General features: G+C 39.3%; 1 protein-coding gene across 2 annotated transcripts in view; it reads right to left on the bottom strand.

Moving 5' to 3' along the window:
- Positions 1–286: 286 nt before the first annotated feature.
- PTN (pleiotrophin) overlaps positions 287–23,057 on the bottom strand; it is an 80,211-nt gene continuing 57,440 nt past the window's right edge. For both annotated transcript variants that reach the window (XM_017804897.1, XM_017804898.1), the window contains exons 4-5: positions 22,046–22,207; positions 287–7,248 (exon numbers count right to left, since the gene is read on the bottom strand). In XM_017804897.1, coding sequence (XP_017660386.1) covers positions 7,196–7,248; positions 22,046–22,207 — 215 coding nt within the window. In that variant the 3' untranslated portion in view covers positions 287–7,195. The remainder of the gene's footprint in view (positions 7,249–22,045; positions 22,208–23,057) is intronic.

Here is a 23,057-nt window from a genome sequence, read left to right as displayed (position 1 = left end):
TTACACAGATTGAAATAACTGTATACTGAAACAGAACTGAAAAGTGTCGGGAAGTTGAGACAGACAGAATTTAATATGCATAAACCAAAGAGATATTTTCTGCTAGAATCATTTTCTGGAAGATTTCTTTCTACAGACTAAAACTTTTTCTGAATTCACAAGGTTGTTTCTGTGACAAACAACACCTACAGCTGATGAAAATTAGTACAATAAAGAAATATTAAGAACTTGGAATTAACTCAAGAAATTCCAGAAACAGTTTTCACAAACAAATGAGAACACCATGTGTCTGTGTATTAGTTTATTTAATTCTTTATCGCCACTAAGAGCAAGTAAATTATGTTGATACAATTGGTAAACATATACATTCGCTAGAGCCCCCCACAATCCCACAGAGCTAAAGGAAACATTAAGGGATGTTACAGGATTAATGCTTTCATTCTACAATATGGATATATGGCTTTCATACAAGTTTTAAAAAATTGAAAAGGTAACACACTGCTAGCTTACAAAATCAATATACAAACTGAAAAAAAAAAAAAAAGAAGAGGAACAGGAAAAAGAAAGTAACCCATGAGAAGATATCATATAGCACTGGTTTAATAGATATATACAGAATTAGAAATCCATTGAACATGATGTTCAGGCTTTAATTTGTTATTTTTGACTTTCATTCCTTCTTTCAGTTTAACACTCAAACTACAAGTATTAAGATAGTTTCTGTCTTACTTTGATTTTTCCATCTTTTTTTTACCCACTTTCCTCAGTTTTAATTGGCAGAGAAAAAGGCTTTTTCTGCCTGGGTTTCTATCACACCTAACTGAAGCAGTTCGTCCACTTTGAAGCTTTGAACAAAACTCTTCCATGTACTTGGTGTGACAGAAGAGAACATCACTGTGATAGTAAGTCCTTTGGGCCATTTCATTGGCATGTGTTTTGCATTTTCCTTGGACACAGCTATCCTTAAACTGATGTGCTGGCAAGCGGGAAGAAATCTAGCTCTTCATTGTACTTTTCGTACATGACACAGGACAAAAAGCTCTTTCCTTTCAACCATAGCATGAAAATGTGGCAGCACTAGTTGTGATTCACATTTGGAGTTATGCATGCACTTTTCTACAGTTTTACTTTCCCATATATGGATATATATAATATATGCAGTATGTATACATGTGCATTTAGAAAGCTACTGTGTCTGGTGCTGACATCTTCATTAGGTGGCTTCTAGCTCCAAGTTGCAGCAGTACTAGCCTGCCTCTGCTTCAGGTCTCCTCAGCAACCACAACACATTCTGGATTTTCACAGCCATTTCCTTCAGCTGTAAAAGTCTGGATGAGCTACATAATTGTAATATGGGAAGTGCAATGAATGACCTAATGAGAAAAGTTAAATAATGTCTTGTTGCCAGGTAGATTAGGGTGAGGGAATTCAAACAGTAGAATTAATTGACTGAAATTGGCTGTAGGTAAGACAGCCCTGCAGAGACTATCCATTTTCCTAGCTTTTCATCACTGAATTCAGGGTTAAATGTTTTGTACAGTCTTTAACTTTCAATGACCTTCTGAAATGGGAATACTTGTGAGCCTCTGCTTTATCTCATCAGTAAATCCATCCATTGAACACATGCATTCAGTTTTGTCATAGGTTTTGGTTGTTACTGTGTTTTTTCTAAGAACGGAATAAAATCTGCAGGAACAGATTTTTCATACACAACTCACTCAAGCAGAGTTATTTAAAGGCTAGGAGATACCTACTGAGTTTTTTAGACATCTGGGATTCCAAGACACTCCATATTTAAATGGCAAATGGCAGGAAGGGCTAAAGGGTGGTAGAGCCCCACCAATGAGACAACAATAGTTGAATACAGCTGAATTCCCATGTTTTCTTTGAAAGATCTCACTTCTGCTCAGGTCAGAGTGGTGAGCCCACAAGACAGATGGACATTTTTGAAGAGTAGCAGAAAGGGACCATTAGAAAAATGATTAGATTTCAGCATTGTTTAGTTTTGGTCCAAAACCAAAGTTTGATGCTGCTACGAACAAGACTAACTTCACCTTCTCCAAATGCAAACACCCATGGGTGGATGAAGCTCTCTCCTTGCTCTACTTTGCTCAGGCAAGTCTTTCACTATCCCTGAAACTCTATGCACCATGCCTCTTTCCTTTAAATTAATGATAAAAGAGAACAGAGGTAAAGGAAGCAGCTTCTTACCACTATTTATCTAGCTAAGATACTTTTCTTTTGAGGGCAGACACTCCTGAATCAGTGTCTCTAATTTTTGAGATGATCATTTGATCATTTCTGTCCCCTAGGAAACCTTGCCCAGGTTGGACTATGACAAAGGTTTTACCAGCAATCCACCCTCCCAGTGAATCCAGGGAATCTCTTGGCTCATTCTCATACTTCCTTGTTTACTGTCATCATCTGATTAACAAATTGCCACTGTGTCTTTTAATCTTAGGACATGGTTGGCGGTACCTGATGGTATGGGCTTCCTGGGGCTGTTGTGCAACAATCCAGGAAGAAATGGAGAAAATAGCCTCAGGGATGAGGAAAGATCAGCAACATCCACAGAAGCTTAACTGAGAGGTAGAATGCCTTAGCAGAATTGACAGAAAACCTATAAATGCTATCAAAATTACAGATGAGTGGGGGAAGGCTGGAAACAGGTATAATCTGTCTCTGCAAAGGAGAGAACTCAATCACAAGTCCACAGGAATGCTGTCCTGGAGAATTGAAATAGATTGAATACAAGATACTTCCTATGCACACTTCCTCTTCTTTTAAGAATTTGGGAGATATGAAAGACTATCTGTGTCATGCCAAAATGGTGTACCTCATCAATATTTTGTTTTAGAAAAGTGGTGAATTTACATTGTTAATGTTGTTGCAGCTCCTAGAATGAAAGAAAATCAGGTTGGTTTTTGTCCCACCCTCAACATTGACATTAGCCTCAGAAAGCTCAGAAGTTTTCATCATATGTTAAGGAATTTCATTAAACAAGCAGGAAATGTTTGTCTTCAGATGCTCCCTGCTAGCAGCATTATTAGATTCAGGGGGTTTATAGGCCTGTTTTCATAAACAGTCTTCATCAGTATTCACTTCCCCTTAGTTCATCCTAATGCTCCATTGTTTTACTTGAATTGTCCACTGCCACGTGCCAAGTGGTGAAGGATATACACCAGAGTTAAAGAAGGATGTTATGTTTTCTCCTATCAATGTCAGCATACCTTGCACTCCTAAATGGAAAATATAGACATACTATTGTCTCCTTTGACTTTGCCTCCAGATGAACTCTTTCTTTGAGGTTGGAGTGGGACTTTGCTTCTCTGTAACACTATACATTTGATTAGTTTTCATTAAGGCACAAATCAAGGAAAGCATAAAAACAAATGTGCCAACCAGTAATTCTGCTTTCTGTACTTAAGGAGCATGCAAAAGAAGTTTGTATAAAATGCTCCTGACTTTATATCTGTCTCTTCTTGACAGTCTCCAACATTGTCTGTTGATACATTTTATAATTATTATTCTTTCATTTCTTCTAATTTTTTCTCCTTTGAAAAACAGTTCAGCCCAGAATGTCATTATGGAATTAGAAGATGAGAATCAGTAAATTACAATTTAGTATCTACCCACATGTACAAATGTTTTCCCTTCCTGGAGCCTTGCCCTGCACTTCTGCTGCACTTAATAGACTGTTAAATAAGCCAGGCTCTTTCACTATGGGCACTTCTGCCAGAAGACATGAAAAAGTCAGAAAATGTCCCAATGCTCAAATACAGTTTTGAGTCAAGATATAGGCAGGCCTAACTGCATACAAGCATTGCCTCAGCCTATGCAGAGAAAGGAAATATATCCAAATATACCCTAAGTTTAAACTTTCTAGAATCCAGAGTCTAGATGCAGATTCATCCTTAGCTGATGTTCAGCAATTCAACCCGCTTTTTCCAAGAGATTTGAGTGCTCAGAAAAAGGCTGTCATTTGGGGGATTTCTATCACCTCCCCATACTATATTATAGCTGTAGCATATGAAGATGTAAACCACTCCTTGAGAGGGACATTCATGAAACAAGCTTCTGTCAGTTAAACTAGTAAGCTATACATCTATGCTAAGTCATTTGCCATTGTAACAGGATAGCACCACGAGGGTAAACACATATTTCATCTGAAGTAGCCGCTCCCACAGCACTATCAGAGAAGCTTGCCCTCCCAAAGGATGGAGAGGGTAGAAGATTAGAAAGCAAATAAGGAGAAATTTCAGCATGACTGAAGTAGAAACTGAGCAATATGGGTGGGAAGAGGTTTTGTCCAGATATTTGCCTTTTGCTTTGTTGATAATGTCACTAGTGAAACAATGGCCCCATGTAGGTACCAAGTACCTACTTTCAGAGCTGACCTTACTGACCTATTCAGTCTTCCTCTGTGTTCTGCCACAAATTACTTTTACCATCTCCTGCATAGCTAGAGTTTCCACTGAATTTCTTGTGCTAGTTTATTGGAAATTTTCTTAATTTTAAGTTTATAAACTTTAACTCCAAGTGCTGTCAACAATAAGATGCCAATAGAGATCCAAAAATATGTGGATGAGTAGTACATAGGAAATGTTCTCCTATTTCACACCCTTTGCTACCAGGACTGCTGCATTTTCTTCTGGTCCTAACATGGTATTTTTTTGTTTTGTTTCTTTGTTTTCTGTAAACTCTCCCCATGAAGGCCCTATATCACCATAGGAACTTGACTGGCCTCCTTCAAAAACTATTAGGAATGTTCCTTTAACAAGCCAGATGGGCAGTTAAACAAAAGGGCCATAAGGCATCAGAGGGAACACAGGGGAACTTTTCTTCTTACTCACAAAGTTGGAAATTAGAAGTCACATCTAAGATTTTGACTAAAAGATAGTCAAAGTGTTGGTCTCAGCATCATTCCAAATTCCTGCCAGCTCCCTATGAAACATGGACTAGATTAACCAGTGTAAGACAATGGTGCAACAGTGTTTGCACTCAAAGCTGAACCACTTTAAGTGAACTGATGCAGCATTTAGACAGACAAACCTTTGGTGAGTGAAAAAGTTTCTTTCTCCCTTTGCTTTCAATCAGACCTACCATCCCACTAGTTTAAATCTGAGGCACAAGCACAGGTAGACCTGATTATACCATGAACAAACCAAATAGCACCCAGAACCACCTAAATATGAGCCTTTGTGATTTTAGATTTGGTCATTGCACATCCACCACATGTGGGGGACATTTTTTAACTGCACCTGGGGCTCAGGTATGTCTAACAGCATAGTCAAATTAACAAGGACATCAACACAGACTGTAAGACACACCCAGGGAATCTGGGAGATAATTGTGAGTCTAGTCTACCTTAAGCTATGTGCAGCCTTGGCTAGCTGGCTTCAGAAGTGTTTGGGAACATCTACAGAAGGACTTGCCTCACCGGGAGTCCGGATCAGCCGTACCCTCCATGTGAGAAAAAAGAGGGCAAGCTCTGCAATTGTTATAAAGTTCTTGCATAGAAAACAGTAGTGATGTTAGTCTGGACAAAGACTCTCTGCTTGTCTACAAGCTAATCCCAAGAGAGCCCTGTGATTTACTCAGACATAACACACCCTGCTGCAGCTTTGCTGAAGTCAGTGGATACCATGCAGGAGTACAAGGGAGACTATTCCTCTTGAGCAGCAGGCAAGCCTGCAGCCTACACAAGTAGCAAAGCTTATTTCTTGCTGTTGAATTTAAAGATTTAGAATTTAGAAGCAATGATTTTGAACTTAGTTTGGGTACTGAAATCCCTTAGGTTTCATCTAAAAATTTTGGTCTGCTGGTTGTCAGCTTGTTAAACAACCCTTTAGCTTGGGACAGACCAGTGCTTTTCCAGGTTTTTTTCTACTTTGTGACTTTTCTCAGGACTCAGACTCATTTAGATTAGGTAAAATTGAACAAAACTGAAAACGAGCTGGCTATATTTTTCCTTCCCCCCTTCCCCCCCCGCAGACTATTTAATAAAAAATCCCAACTATTGTTATGTTGACTGAGTTTTTCCAAGGTCTTTTTGCTTATGTAAAAATGAAAGAAAGCAAAAGGTACTGCTTTTGTATTTCCTTTCTGTTTTACTAATAGAGAAACAAAATTTCATTTCATTCCTATTTGTTTCAAGTCCCACAAGTTGTCCCTTTTTGATCAAAATTATGAACTACCTCTGGCAGTTTCTAAACAGATTTCTTCTGTTATTTCCCACCAGACATACTATTTTTCAACCAGCTATAATTAAAATAAACAGGAAGATTGCCACTGATAAAAAAGGGAGCTGGGTCAGGCAGAATCACAACAATTTCAACTAGATCTTTTATGAAAAGGTTATTCTCCCTTCTGGCAAAATAAACAAATAAAATAAAGCATTTTTCAGCTCTTATAGGTAAAACAGAGGACACTACCTCAACACTGACATGTTAAAAAATGGAAAGTTTTGCTATTATTCCACTTGGAAAAATCATTGCTAGAAAATAATGAAAAATTAGGACTCTTCTACGTTCAGCCATTGAAAGATTTCAGATTTACTGCCAACATCCAAAACATGGCCAAGGAAAGGAGTGTTACTGGGTTTTATCAGCAAATGGTGACATCTTGGAATGAACATTCACCACAAATCCAAGAAAATTTTGTATTTGTAAATACTAAACAAAATGCCCCCATCCTTCCCTTAAACAAACAATTTCATAGACTTATCTAGATGTAATCAGAAATTAAGAAACAAGCCTCAGGTTTTTTTAGATATAAGGTCCCAGTCTTAAATATAAATGCATCCAGCCAGAGTCCTGTATTCATACTGGCTTCAGCAGAGCTCCACACGGGCTCAGGTTCTGCTTGTATGGACTAATTACCAGATTGAGACCTATGGCAAGACTTGAGAAAAAAAATATTTTAAAAAGGTCTACATTGTTCAATATACAATAAAAATAATTTTCTAAATGAGTTTGGAGTCTTTATTACAGGCCTCTAAAAGTTGTTGTTAGGGTTATACATTAAAAATACTAAAGTAATAAAAAAGGATTTTTTTTTTCTGTGTTTGCTTGTTTCCTTCTATGGTACCATTAAGCTATAAATAATTTTAGGATAAAATGCCTAGGTATAAATGAAACTGTTAACTGATCATGTTTGCTGATGTCCCTTTCTCAAATTGCCCAAGTTGACTCCATTAATCCAGCATCTTCTCTTGTTTCTTGCCTTCCTTTTTCTTCTTCTTGGATTCTGTCAAGATAACAATAACAATACAAAAATTAGTGTCTAGCAGGCACAGCAATAAGTTTTATTTAATACTTCTGAAAGTTCCCTTTTTTTCTTCATGCACATAAAAATTGTTTCCTCATTTTGAACAAAGAAAGGGAAAAGAGAAGGAAAAGAAGAAAAAAAGAGGAAAGCACTAGAGAAGGCACTAGAGAAGGGGGAAAGGGGATTCTGTGTCCTGTTCAGAACCCTTCCTATCTGAGTGGCTGACCCTGCTTGGCATGCAAAGCATTGTCTCAGAAACTTGCTTCGAAAATAAGAAAACAGCAGGCGTCTCCTGGAGAAACCAGGTCATGGCTCAGTGGAGAGCTGGAAGAAAGCTTTGCACACACTACCCACACACATACCCTTCCCTTGCTTCCTCTCTGTCTCATTGTTAGTCTTTGGCTGTCTCTGAATATGAGAGCAACTCCAGAGCATGGTGAGAAAGCTCACTTGTTTCTTCAGCTCCTCCACTGCCAACCCTTCCCCCTTTGTCTGGGACAAACATCTACGTACTCTCAAGAGGCAAACGAAGCTTGGCCTGGAGTCATTAGAGCATGGTCTGTCCACACAGCTGGTACTGTGGATAGGATGAGGAAGGGTCTAAGGATCTCCTGCCTCTCTGATTAATTTGGGAGCAATAAGGGAACAATATGAATGTACTAGTGAAAATTTATATATTATATTACCATCTGCAATAACAGTCACTGCACTCTAGGGTAGTGTGGTATTCTACAGGTAAAGCAAATTCACCAAGGCATCTAAAAAATTAATATGAATTAAGAGGATTGGGTGCTCTTGTGTCACATGTCACCTTGTAATGGGGAAAATAACAGTTCTCACTGGGAGCATGAATAAATCCTTGTGGATTCCAGCACGAAAACCAACATAGCAGGTGCCACGGAGAGACAACAAATGAGCTTCAGGTGGTATTGTTCTTTGTGAATGTGATTCTTTCCTCTCTGAACCATTTGGATAACACAGATAGTCTAGTAAACATCAGTTCTGGTAAAACCAACTTATTTTTATTAAAGCCAAGGGAACTACACCAACATCTTTCAGCTATGGATAGGGCCAGGTACCTTCAACAGAAGGCAAATTTAGGTTGTCACATTTCTCTGATGGTTATTTTTCCTGTTTGCCAGTGTTTCAAACCAACAATTTTTCTTCACCTTTTTCAACAAGACAAAAATTTTTTCCAATATTCCTTTAGTCAATGCAATATAAAACACTTTTTTAGTGTTTAGTTGTATAATCTCTCTAAAATCTCTTTCCTTTAAAAACTTTGCTTAACATTTAAAGGGATAATAATTTAAAAGAAGTAATTTCATTTGAAAATGAACAATTTTTCCCCTCCTGCCTTTGTATGTGTCTGTGTGTGTGCTTGCATGTGTGTATGAACGTCTGCAGTCTGGAGCCATTCACAGAATCTGACGCTATTTTACAATCTGTCGCTCGAAAAAGCCATTTTTCATTAAGTTAATACCTAATTTGCTTTCAGCTAAAGCTTTTTTTCCCCTGCAAATTTCCTGTATCCTCCTGAGCCTCTTTTACCTACATCCTCCACTTCCTCTAATTTTGCCTCTGTATCACTGACCCTTCTGTATTCTGTAATGATTGTGCTCTCTTTCATGCTCTCTACCCCCCCACATCACCACTTTCTCAGCACTCGAATCTGTAAAATCTATTTAGACCCAGCACAAGTGTAAGAGTACTATGCAGACTTCAACCAAATTTACTAGAATGAGATGTGTAAATGCAGACAGGACCCCTACTGAAGAGTATGTGGAGTTCATGGAAGGGATGAAGCGACCACTAGGAGAAGGCTTTGATCTGGAGTCATGTGATCACATCAGGTCCCCATACTCATAACTCCTTCCAAATTATCCTTGTGATAATTTGCACATCATCCAAACTGCCAAACTCATCTACCTACAAAGACAAGTGACTGTGCTTTGTGCCTCATCAGGGTAAAACTGTTATGTGCCAGATGTAATTCCTCCATCATTAAAGGTACTGGCACCACCACAGAGTTGTCTTTCAGGCAGGTAAACTGGATTGATGAAAAGCATATTTGCTATGTGAAATGACACGCACACAGAGAGTTGCAACAGCATAAAAAAAAAAAGAAGAAGTCTGCTCAAATAATTCCCAGTCCTTAGGTTCTTTTAAAAATCATAACACAGACACCAATAACCATGTACTGACCTATGAAGATGTTAATGTTCATATGCTTATGCACAAGTCTGCTCACAGCCACACTACCTGTTTTGATTATGATCACGCTACAGACAATGGTCCACAGCAAACAAAGTATAAAGTTGCATTAAGATGCACTTTGCTCATGTTTCTTCATTGCTTAGGCCTACTCTTTACATTTGGGACATTCAGGCTTTTATTGTCCTCATCTCTCTTTACCATATGCTACTATTTCAACTTCTATGACATACTATCAGGTCAGCTCACACAGCCACACTGGGAACCACATCACCCTGATCAACTCACCAGTGTTATCCTTCCTGGAGTAACCAGGCATGACTGGAAGGGTTGCCATGTGCTAGTTCTGACACCGTGCTCCAAAGGCTGACCAGCTGAGTGTATAACGCCAGTTATCTGGAAGCTCAACAGTCCCATAGTCCAGCAACAGCTGTAGGATCTGGCAGTTAAGTGAGGGGAAGATCCCCTTGATACACTGTGCACAACAATCCCATACAGTTTCATATTCCATACGTGAAAATTACAGAAATTCAATTCAGGTTAGCACAGATCAGAGGTAATACCTTCGGTTCAGCCATTTCCTACCTGGCATCTTAATGTGGTCCCAGCCTGCCATCAGAAATTGTAGTAATTCATCAAGCAGTGCCCATCAAGCCAGTCTTTATGATGGGGAAGCCACTAAGCTGATCTCCATATCTCACTGGCCCTGCAAAGCAGCTCGACCACAGCAACACTCACCACTGAGCCAGAAGGAAGCAGGAAAATCTGCACAGTGACAGGGACTACCTTGAGCAGACTACCTTGACTGTCATTTGAAGGCACTTTGGGCCAACAGCAGCGTTTTTCACCTCGCCTGCCCCATTAAGTGTTATATTTCCAAAGACAGACTATGGATCTGTGCACCAGCTGTCCATTGCCTACAGGGAACATGTTTGCTGAAGACAAGTGCTACCAATTATTTTGAGAGCTACTATGGCAGAACCACATGACCAGATGAAATTCAGGTTCATGTCAGCTCACACAGAATTTTAATCTGAACCTGCTCACTGCCCTATTTGTTTTTAAGTTAGGTGGCCCAGTTGAGCCAGACAGCAGTTGGATGTGCCTTTATGAGCTATTTGTAGTAGAGTTCAGGATCCAGAGAGGAAGGAGCAAAGTTAAAATCAGGATGATAATCCTGTATTTCAGAAGAGGAGACTTTGGTCAGTTCAGGGACCTGCTCAGCCAGGCTATGTGCCTAACTGTGAAAGAAGTATCCTACAAGTAATTTCTGGTTCATGGTCCACAAACTGGAACATCTCAATATAAAACCTTATGAAAAGTATGCAAACGTGTTTGATACTTATACTTACATTAATTTAAATACATTAAATGCCTTATCAAAAGTATTTCTCCTACAGATACCAATACCACGGCCAGCACTTATGTATCTCTCAACATTTGAGGTGAACAGGCTTTGCAGAGGAGGGACTAGACAAGGGTAGCTGTTTGCCTGCTGTTCCAAGAGCACCAAGAGCCCCAGACAAATCATCTGGCACAGTTCACACAAAGCCACACTGAGAAAAGTAGAAGTTATGTCTTCTCACTGGCTTCCTTCACATCAAGGAAATACTTACGTTTCCCCTCCCTGTGCCTCCTTGCAGCAAAACATAAGTACTGGAAGAGTGAGCTACGTATGCTTCCGAATATTAACAAGGATGACAAAACAGTCCTCAGTTTTTGTGTGTGTTTTACTGCATACACTTTCCTTCTTCCCTCTTATCCCACAGCGAGGGGCTGCCTAGCCATGCTCTTGCTCATACAGAGGCCAGGATCCTGGACCAGGGCACATGCAAAGAGCAAATTCCAAAGGCCTGGCAGTCCTTGCAGTGTGCAACACCTAAGCACTGCTCAGCCATTCTACTCCCTTCTGAAACCAACACACTTCTTGCAAGATAAAAAACAAACAGCGCTGCAGGAAAAAACTGTGTCAATGCACTGACACTGTATTATCTGATCATTCATCACCTGAATAACCCTACGAATTGTTTTATGCCTTAGAATTAGTCCCAGGATTAAAAATCGTGTAGTCATGGATTAGCACTAGACCCATTTCTGTGGGCCCATGATGACCAGTAACAAATACTCCAGTCAGGATCTTACCAAGTAAGCAAATGAATTTTATAAGCAGAACTTTCTCTATGAAGTTTGGAATGGCAGCAGTCCTCTTTAAATAGTCATCTTTATTCCAGAGCCTCATTCTTACTATGCAAGCAGCAAATGAAAGCAATTTAGCTGAACAGGAGCCACACACCATTTGAAGCCAGTCTTAATGTATAAGGCACAAAAGAGAGGTAATTACATTTTAATGGAAGTCAAGCTTTGTAAGCCAAGATTTGCAGGCATTTATTTTCATTTGTTGAAAAGAAGGTAACAATTCACTCATGGCACTGCTGAACACCTGTATGTAAAAGTCAAGCAGTGTCCCTAAGGCAATATAAATCATTCAAAATTGCAGAAGTTGGGCTGAGGAAAGGTTAGAGTAAAAAAATTCCACATCAGATGTTCAGGACACAGTTTTGCCAGGAACTAGCATTCAATCCTACTGAACACAGAGCAAGGCATGTTTTTGAAAGGCCTCTCTACCTCTCATTGGAGCAAATTTTCCGAAGCACCAGGTTGCTGTGCTGGTGCAGAGAGCTTCTGAATTTTGGGGATGAAAGGCCAATGCACATGGAATGGACTTTGATGAAATCAAGGATTTTATCCTTTAGTGAAGAAAATCTCACCCTAAAGGGATTCATTCTGCTCTCTAGGAACAGAAATGGTACAATCTTGTGATTTCTACGACTGTAGTAACAAATCCCTGGGTTTATGAAATACCCTTTAAAAATGGTATTTCTTTTTCTTGTAGTGAAAGAGAACATTTCATGGCCATTTAGTTCCTGTTTTTCCCATTTTCCTGTTCTATATACAGCATTTATGAATTCCAAATGGTTTAAGAAGGAAAAACTATATTATGATAGCAACTGTGTTCCATAATGAATTCTTCTGAAAAGCCTCTTGGAGCAACTCAGTTCTACTGGATGGAAAAAAAAGCAATACTCCACTAGTTAAGCAGCAGTAGAAAGCAAGTCTCCAAGGATTCAATGACCTTAATGTGACTTATACTTCATCAATATATTACAATTTATTATATCCCCTATATTTTAGCTCTGTGTTGTTTAATGACTTTCTCTAGTTGTCTGTGTTCCTCAATTTCTTCACTCTTCTCCATAAGGTTTTGTTCTGCTTCTCGCTTTGCTGAAGTTCCATTTTGGATAGACTTTGATTTGTTCCCTGTTGAACACAAGATGGACTCAGTTCAAACCTAAAGGGTGCTGCTGCACCATATAGGCCAGGAATTCATGCTGCAATGCATGTTATGGATGGGGAACAGCTACATTTATGCCTGTAACAAACAGTGACACATCTGACAAAGAAATGGAACCAAGGAACCACTCATGGAAAATGTTTCAATCATTTTCTTTCTCCTTGGAATAACTGTGGGGAAAAATTAATCCAATTTATTCTAAAATGAGCCACAAAACTCTGAAACAATCTTACACAGTCAGAAACCTTTTCTTGAACCTGACATACAGATGTAAGATGTTTAAAACCTTCCCATTACCATCCTCACTTAAACTAGTCAGGAATTACAGGGAGCTTTTATTTAAGAGGTAATTTGCTGAAACAAGGATTTTCAACAGAAAGGTTTAATTTTGGTGATTTTCTTCATTCACGTATTTGGGAGAAAAGTTTCAAAATAGCTTAGGGATACAAAAGACCACAAAGACACACTCATTCTCTGATTTTGCTGGGTGGCCTAATTGCCCAAAGGCAAAGAACATGAAAATTTCATCTAATTTTCTTTACATCTAGGTCACAGGTATCTAAGATGTTAGAATCTTAAGAGTAAGTATGCAGAAGGTTGCAATGGATAAAGTTTTCAAACCAAGTCTGTTTTGCAACTGGAGACTGGTGAATGGGTCTGGCTAACTGGAAAATTATTTCCAGAAGCAGCTCACTTTGCTTTTCCGTTGTTGTCTTCTTCTCATCTGCCTCGGGTGTATTTATACTGCTGCTTCTGTAGGATATGGACTTCTTACTGTTCTTAGTCATGTTCTGTGTTCAGCACAAGAGGGACACAGTCCCAGCTGGCTCTTCAGCCCTCTCTGTGCCTATGCTGTACACAAGATCCCTCTTAATGCCAGCAAGACAGGTGCAGGCACAGACTGATATTCAGAGTTTACTCTCTGCATTCACATGTCTGCAGGAGACTGCTGAAAACAGAAAGCATTAATAAAACCTTTGTACTTTAACATAGACCTATACAGCAAAAAGATCGCAAATTAAGGCAGTATATATGTAAACCTGAGATCCATGTAATATGTACGTATATAAATATATATATATAGTATATATAGATTGTTATTTACCAGAAAGTTATTTGTGGTATACTGTGAATAGAGAACCTATTTTATTCTGTTAGTTCCCGAAAACCAGGCACGTGCAATTCTCAGTTGTGCTTTCTGCATCTGCCCCAGATGAGATCTACCCTCAGGGCACAGGACACAGGTTTGGCTTTGATCACTGCACACTCTGAAGAGTTGCCAGCAAAAGTTTTTCAGTAAGCAGAAATAGAAGAAAGGATAGAGAGATGGCAACGTGGAAAATGAGATGGAGGGATAAAGAAGGGGGGAAAAGAAAGCAAGCTTGAAAGGAAAGGAAGTGAAGAAGTAGAAAAGGAAAAGAAAGGACAGAAAGGAAGGGACAGGGCTTTCTCTCTGTTTCACTGCTGGGAACAGTAATGAGTGTAAACATTTGCTGATGGCATATCTTTTATCACAGCAAATCCCACAGCTTAAGGCATTTTCATGGCTCAAGGGCACTAACTAATGCCAAGGAGGCTGAGCTGCTCTTGCAAGCCAGGAAAGTGAGACAATGAGCATGTAACAGAATTGGCACACACAAGGGTATTTAAACTTTCACCCACAAAGGTCTGCATTGAACCCTAAAAGAAACTCCTGCAGGTACTAGACAGTTAAATGAGAATTTGTCAAACCCAGTTTTTCATCTTTTGGGACACCATAGCAAAAAACATAATCTGAAAAACAAAGCAGGGGGTCAGAAGACATGGGAATTTAGGTTTCCCATGAAACATCACAATGTTTCTCTTTTCAAAAACACTCATAAAAGCTGCAGACCAACTAAAAATTGAAAAATACTTAGTTAAAAAAAAATATTCATTTTCTCCCTCTCCTACATGCATTTCATGTTCCCTGGAATTAGTGTTGTGTCAATCAGATTGATATTATGCTGTGATCTGGCAAGGCATTCGAATTATTTATCCAAACACTGTAATTTTTCAAGGGTACAAAAGCAGTCTCAAGGGAGACTACAGTGCAAAGCCTCCAAGAAACATAAGGAAATGGAAGCAGAAAAAACACCATTAAAAGGCATCCAAACTTTATTAGTTATGGGCTGCACTGGCAGCTTACAAGCAGCTTGAGGCAGGTCCACACTGTAAGCACCATTGTGTTTTATTTTTCTTATATGGCTTGCTCTCATTCCCACTTAAATTGAGAAAAATCATATTTCCATATGTTATGGTAGCAAGGAGCCAAAACACAGAGATATGTTGCAGAGACCAAAGCTTCCAATGAGTTTTACTTCATCTTGAAATACAAGCCTTGTCCTCAGGCTAGCAAGGGGCACAAGGAAACACAACCAAGCATTTAGTACCCAGTCTCACCGCTCTGGACCACTGCTACTTCTCTTGGTTTTCACATTTCCCAGCGCCATAGGGCATAAATTATTCATGGCAAAACTGCTTCTCACAATGTTTATGCAGTGCTTAGTACAATGGCACCCTTTTTCAGCTGGGGCCTCTGGGCACTCATGCAATACAAATAATCATGGTGATAGCAACAATAATAACAGTCAGCTATGCTGTTCCCACTGGGCATCCACTGCCAGTGTCCTGCCCCACAGAGCTCAGATCACTGTATTTCACTACAGGCTAGTGGTCAGTGCCAGAGGCCATTCTTCAATAAACCTGTCTCACCCCTCAAAACAGGAGAAAAACCTCCCAATTTTGCCTTTCAGATTTTTCTTTAGCTATCACAGCTGTTTCCTAATATGAGAAAATCCCTCATTTTTATAACTAATTAGTTTGAGCAGATCCTATTATTCTGCCTCCTGTAATACTAATTATTACACTAGCTGCATGCCTGCACGACTAATGAGTTACATTAAAGATGGGGAATTCTAAAACCTACAGAGGGAGATACAGCATGACTGTGAAGCCAAAACAGGAGACACTAGCACCAAACAAAAGGAAATTGCAGTCCTAACAAGTCATTGCTTCTCACTCTGTGTCCCCTCCAGCTGCTCTTTAGAAGTAGACATTTTGTTACTGCACAAAGGTGAGGTTGAGGGAGGGCACCCCAGAAAAAACAGCTTGTCCAACACGCAACATGGAGTGGTTCGATTTTGTCAGAGCAACACCCAGTTAGTCTGAGCAACAAACAGCTCAGGAGAGCAATTCACTCATACAGCACCACTTTCAGCTCCTTGTAACAACCAGCAGCCAAGTCATCCTGTCAAAGTGCAGTCAGTTGTCCTGGCAGAGCACTGCAAGTAAGATGTTCTCTCTGCAGGTCAAAATCTGCCACTGGAGCTCTCAAAATACACATTTTTCTGCTTCTGTCACCAGTAAGTAAAGACAGAGATATACCTGTTCATTACCACAAGCACATCTCTAAATTTGACACCAAGCTCTCTGAGAAGACCCAAGGTAAGGCAGTGTTTGACACTGAGTTAAGTCATCTGATGTTACCACCATCAAAACCTAAGACCCTAATTAAAGACTGCAGTTCAGACTCTCACCTTGAAGTCAGTTGTCACATTCTGATAATTTTAATTGCAGACCAGAATAAAAGGGAGCAGCAGCTACTAGATGTGTGCCTGGACCTGCCACTGATACTTGTGTCAATTTGGAAAACCATTTAGCCTTTCTGACTTTCAATTACTACTTTTCTTTAAATTGAACTTCCTGAGCTCCAAGGAGTGATAGCAGGATGAGCTAATTGCTGCCTATAAAGATAGATAGATAAAAGAAACAAGGCAGGGCATATTATTTATATTCCACTAAACTCTTAAGTAAAACTTTTCAAATTATACGAAATTATTAAAAACACACAGAGGGCAGTCTTTCCTCCACTGTAGTAGCACGCATACACGCACACAGGGAACTGTATTGACACCTTGTAGGCTCTAAAATGCTACACCTGATGTGAATTACACAAAAGAGATTACAGCCATTAACAACTCAGGTAAGTCTTGCCTTCATGTGGGAAATCTTTCCAAACTCTGCACATTTGAGGATATGATGTTTGGTCGGAACTCCGATTATTAAAAGACAACAGTGCTGTAAGCAGTGTTAATGTTGGCCAGTCTTAGATGGAATTGTTCTCCTATGTGGCAAGGACTGAGCTGAGCCAGGATAAAGTAACTCATAGATCAGATATACTGTGAATTGACAAAAAGTTGTAAAGGGAGATTTATTAAAAAGAACTAAATACAGGAAGGTGAAAAATTTACCAGAAAGGAGCATAATTCAAAAAATGAAGGGTGCATTGCAGAAAGGGCAGACAGACTGTTTATTCTATTTAATTTTATCTTAAACTGAAGAATAAATACCTGAAAGTACAAGACTTATGGGGAGAGAGAGAGAAAGAATGAGAGACATAGAATGAGTATAAAAAGAAATAATGCCTATCAGGCAACACAGCTCAATGAAAATAAATTCCTCCTCTCTTAGCAGCTAAAGTAAAATGTTTCCTGAATCCTGACAATACTCCATTCTTGTGCTTTCTAGATGGCTGGAACCCGAACAACCATCAATCAAGTTTGGGTGGCTGTGAAGTAGGACAGATGGAGTATGTCGGAAGTGCTTTGTGCTCTTCAGTGCAAGCTGGCCATTAGAGCAGCCACTTGATAGAAGTGCCCAAGACTTTCATATCTGTCAAGATAGTTTAGGGAGACCTTGAACATCGCTGGCCTTGCAGACACTGATTAGAATATGCAATTGTATGTGCTAGAGGAGAGGTGGTTGCCTCCACTGGGATTTTTGTGATAAAAATTATCCTTTCAGCCTGCCCAGACTTTATGACAGGCTTCCTCATGACCTCATTTGTATACTAAATACACAAACCATGGTGTCTGGGATATCACTGTCACTTTGCTGACAATCTCTCTGTCCAAAAGCACAATATTCAAGAGCAAAAGATGTTTCTCATTCTGTGTTAGCTACGCTTTAGCACAGCAGCCCAGGACCAAGTTACTGTCTTCCAGCCTGAGCAAAGCTAGGGAAAAAGAGCTCGTCAGAAAACCAGGTAAAATTCAAATTCTTGGTTTATCATCTGCTCTCACCCTAAAATTCAATATACAGCACTGGACTCCAAAATGTCCAAGTGTCATAGACAATAATCTATAGAAGTCAGACGCTCAGAAGAAAAAAGTACTGTCATGGAGCAATTGTAAGTAAGAAGAAAAAATTTATATACTTTTCTATTTATTTTCCAAAATAATTAGGAGTGCTTCAAAAAGACTTTAACACTTTTCTATGAAAGCTGACTAACAATAAAACAAATCCATAAAAACACTTAGGTCACCAGTTTATGAAGAAGGCATTGATACCCAAAAATCATGAGTATCTCCTAGTTTAATTTAGCACAAACTATACTTTTATCAGCAAATCTGCAAAATTATAACCCTTGAGATTTTTCTACATGTATAATTTCACTTTATGTTAAGAATAGAACAAGATCTTATGAACAGCAGTCATTTTTGAAATTGTTAAGTGAGAGGAAAGAGACATATGATTCGTGCTACCAGCAAAGTTGCCATATGTTCACAAGCTGGAAAGATGGATAACCAACAGTAGGGCAGCACCCACAGTTAAGATCAATTTATTTGCAGTTTTCTCAAAGAGCAGAAAATGTGAGGAGGAGCTTCAGGCACCAAGTCACATCAAGGAACTGTGTCAGGTGAAATTTGATGCACAACACTTCATTGGCGGGGCCTAAACAAATAAGCTGTCTTACCCACACAACTTCTGGGGTTCTTAACTAATCACATTAACTAATTTTTAAAAAATGTAAGAGTTAGGGAGAATTGTGAAGGTCTTAGATAAAGATGTTTACTTCACACGCAAGCAGTGATCAAAATTTAAATCATAGTTAAAATATTTGGTGGATATAATGAACAATAAAGGTAGTATTGCAACGATGTTTTCTTTTTCAACACAGATCTGTAGAGGATGTGCTTGAAATACTGTATACGGTCCAGTCTCTTCATCACAAAAACTATTTTGCAATAACAGAAGGAATTTAGGTTAAGTCCAGTAGTGAGTATTCTTATTGTGGATAAATTGTTATACGAAGAAATATGTAAGTCAGAGGTTTCAGCTTTAAAAGATGGCAAGTGACAAAAAGTGACAGAAGATACATATAACTACCATTGATTGGAGAAGCTAAATGTGGGCTTTTGCTCAACTCATTTTCAGTATGAAATCAAAAGGAAAAGTGATATACTGGAGAGGTTACAAACACAAGCTAATAAAAGAAAAATTTCTGTGCACAAGAAAGGAGGCTAGTCAGGAAAATCATGAAAAAAAACGCTTTTTCTGAATATGTCAGTATTTTTCAGTGCAATATTCTCAGTCAGTTCACATCTGCTTTTGGTACTCCAAAAGTTGCTGTCAGAGATGTACTCATTGGTGTAGCTCTTAAAGCATACACCAGACAGAAAGGTAACCATCCAGCAGTAAAACAGACTCCTGGAACTGATAAACCCAACTTAGTGCTCTGTTGCCAGAGCTCTCAAATGCCAGGAAGCCACTGTTCTGCTACCCCAGGCAATCACAGTAGGAATTGGTGGTCCTTGACCAGCGTTTACAGATGTAGCTGCATATCAACACAGATCTTTTGCAACATTGTGCCTCAGAAAAAAACGCTGCTGCTTCCAAATAATATATCATAGGCTTTTTCTCTTGTAGTCTTGAGACACTGATGCAAAGCTATGTGTGAAAAGGGAGCCTAATATATACCTGCAGTCCATTCTAAGCTCTCAGGCAATAATCCAGTTCTTATTTCTCATCTCCAAATAAGGAAATTTATTAAAATTCTAGCTATAGATTGAATGCAGTTTGATTTTTTTCTTTTATCTAGTTGTGGGTAAGGACTTACCTCCAACTCGCAATTTCTTTCACTTCAGGAAGAAAACAAATACTCTCATTCCAGCCAACATGTCAGCACTATGACTTTTAACTCAGAAATAAAGTCTAGTAGGGCAAAACATTTCATACAGTACTAATATGCTTGACCCAATTTATTATTCTAATTCCTCCTACTGGTGCCAACACACTGCCCATTGTAGCTCCTATGTAGTTATACCCACATATCTGCAATATGGACTTAGCCCAGAGCCCAGGCAGGCTGTGTGTGTGTGACTTCCATGTCTGCCACTCCTACTAATGCCAACAGCAGATGAACAAGCAGGTGGCATGCAGGAAGATTTCTAAAGTAAATCAGGAGAGCAGAACTTCTGCTCACAGTTATTATGACCAAACCCCCACATTTGTACCTATTTCTCCCTTTGCATTCCTTCGAATCAAATGAAGTCAGGTTTCCTAATTAAGTAAAACCCCATATCTGTTTGCTGCAGCTGTCCCAACCTGAGCTTCAGTTTCAGCTATAGCTCAGTGATACCTAGAATCAGTTAAGGTTAACTCCAACCCAGCAATTTCTCAAGCTCTGCCTTCAAAACTATAACTCGAAAACAAGTCTGTACTGCCCAACAGCCCTGCTTTCACAAAACAGTACTGTATCAACGTCCTGCTTTGTCTCCCTCTCCCCTCTTCTGGCAGCCATTCACAGAACATACTGACTCTGTGGGAGCAAGACAAGGCAGAGAGCTACTGGTGGCTCGAGTGGCAGAGGCCTTCTGGCAGCACAATGGGAAGCTTCATTCAATAAACTCCCAAATGCTACACAGGCGTACAAACTTACTAAAAAAAAAAACAAACAAAAAAACCCAAGGAAACGAAAAACCAAACAAGCCAAAACCAAACAACAAAACCCAATGAAACAAAAAACCACAAACAACCAATAAAAAAAAAAAAAAAAAAAAAAAAAAAAAAAAATAAGCAAACAAAAAAAATCCAAACCACAGAAACAGGAAAAAAGTCCTTACCCCCCAAACTGTTACACAATAAAAATCACACATCTCAAAGCCCTCCCTGCATCCCCACCCAATCATTTCTACCCTCAAATGATGTTTACTGCTGCCATCTCAACCAAGTCAGCTGGTCTCTAAAAAGCTAGTTGTATCCCTTCTGCTTCACAGCCTGTCACTATCTAGGCAAGTTTCAGACTCATCTAATAACGCCATGGATGGTGCGCAAGGAAAAGCACTTACAGCTGCACTGACTACAAAGCAGACGGAAAAACACACACAAAAAGCACCTGCAACCTTGTCAAGCATCTCCCTGGTTGCACAAGCAGAGCAGGCCACCTGCAGTTGCTCCTCAGATCAGTGGTGCACCACCATCCACAATTTGAAAGTTGCTTGTCCCAGGTGCACCTGTCACACCTAATCACATTTATTTGTGTTATTATCCAAGTATTCAGAGCCTGGAGTGTGTTAAACCTTGCTGGTTTTAAGCAAACAAATGTCAGGGTAGCATAGCTTGTATAATCCACTTAAAACACATTACTTCTGCATCTCAAACAAGATCTCACAATTTTAGCTCCCACTATAAATCATCCCACACATGTAACACCTGTTACTCCAACAAAAGAGTACATTAAAAGGCTTTAATGATTAGAAAGAATATAAGTTTTTCTAAGGGACACCTGGAAACACAAATGCAGGGCATATGTCTTTATGTGCACTACGAATTACACTGTCAGTCACATTTAAATAAGAAATATACTTTCTGTACTCTCCTTCCTGCCATATTTGAATAAAGAATAAACAAGCCCAAGGGTGCACAACATTTACATATTTCAGTGTGCACAGAGCAGAATATCCTTTCAATGAGTCCTGTCCAGAAGGAAAGCGGTTCTTTTTTCAACTAGTCATTAATTGATACCAAACAAAACCTATATAAAAGATGTCTTTGTCAAGGGATATTTTATCATGCTATTATTGGTCTGTTCCCATCAACAGGTGAGTTATGAAAAGAATCTGCAGTCTGGCAGTCTTGTCACATAAGCAAACTGGTAGTGATACAGGTGGTCTAAAGTTAAAATTGGAGCTCTAATCTTCAGTTTACCTTGTGTGTGTCACACAGCCTTGACTATACAGCTCAGGAATAGTCTGTCTGACCACTGAGAGACAGGAGCAGTGCTAAACTGAGGAAGGACCATGAAAGTGCAATCTCCTGTACAACTGAGCTCCCACTGAAGCACGTGGGACATCACAAATCCAGTGATTTAAATGAACTAGCGTGCAGCTTTCAGAAAATGGAATTTACCTTGAGGTTTGGGTTTGGTAAGCTTCCCACAGGGCTTTGAGATTGTGACAGTCTTCTGGCAGTCAGCATTGTGAAGGGCTCTCTTTAGGTTTCCAGTTCGAGTCTTCAGGGCCGTATTCAAGTCACATTCTCCCCAGGCTTGGAACTGGTATTTGCACTCCGCTGCAATAAGTAAATAAAGGGCAAGTTTTAAAACACAGTGGCTGAGTGGGAAAACAAAAATATTATGAGTCTAATAGGATATCACAGACAGTCAGTACGTATAGACAAAAGGATGTGCAGCTGAGGAAAAGAATCTCAAGAAAAATTTAAAGATTATTTGCGGTGGTAATTGCAGCTTTCCCTCTCCCCAGTGTTCTAAAGTTTAATCCTCTGGCTTTTGCATGGATATTGCATTTTTTCACATAAAAGAAAATACATTCAGCTGTGAATATGAACAATAAACAACAACAACAAAAAGAAGATACAACAACAATGGGAATATCATCTACATTCTATATTCCAATATTTGTATGATGCCAAAGATTACCAAACAAGGCTTGAACAGTTTCAGAAATGTATATGCAACTACAAACTTCTCAGGTCTGAAACTGCAGCACTGATTGTGATGGTAAGGTCACAATAATGTCAAAACCACGCAAGCTGCTTACTAGAAAAAAAGCCAAGATTGCAAGCGTCATCAAATTTGAGTCTTGGACAGACATCTTATCCACAACAGATCTGACGTGTTTCTAAACTGTTGCACGTGAAGCTTCTGAACTGAATGATAAAGATGATATACACTGATCATCATTTGCTCCCTCCACTGCACACACTGGCAACAAGGCTCGTATCACACATCACAAGGTCACATAAAGCCTGTGATAACCATCACAGAGATTCACAGCTGTGAACTTACACTACTGCCTTAAATAGGGTTGGACACCACAGGAGAGCAGATTTCAGCATGCTGGAAGACTGAGTTTATAATTAGTAGATTATATGGACTCTATGCAGAGGAGCTCTGAAGAGG

This window comes from Lepidothrix coronata, unplaced genomic scaffold, assembly GCF_001604755.1.
Source record: "Lepidothrix coronata isolate B3197 unplaced genomic scaffold, Lepidothrix_coronata-1.0 Scaffold10, whole genome shotgun sequence".
NCBI lineage: Eukaryota > Metazoa > Chordata > Aves > Passeriformes > Pipridae > Lepidothrix > Lepidothrix coronata.
The sequence above is the reverse complement of the archived record's forward strand: the minus strand, read 5'-3'. Positions and strand labels throughout refer to the sequence as shown.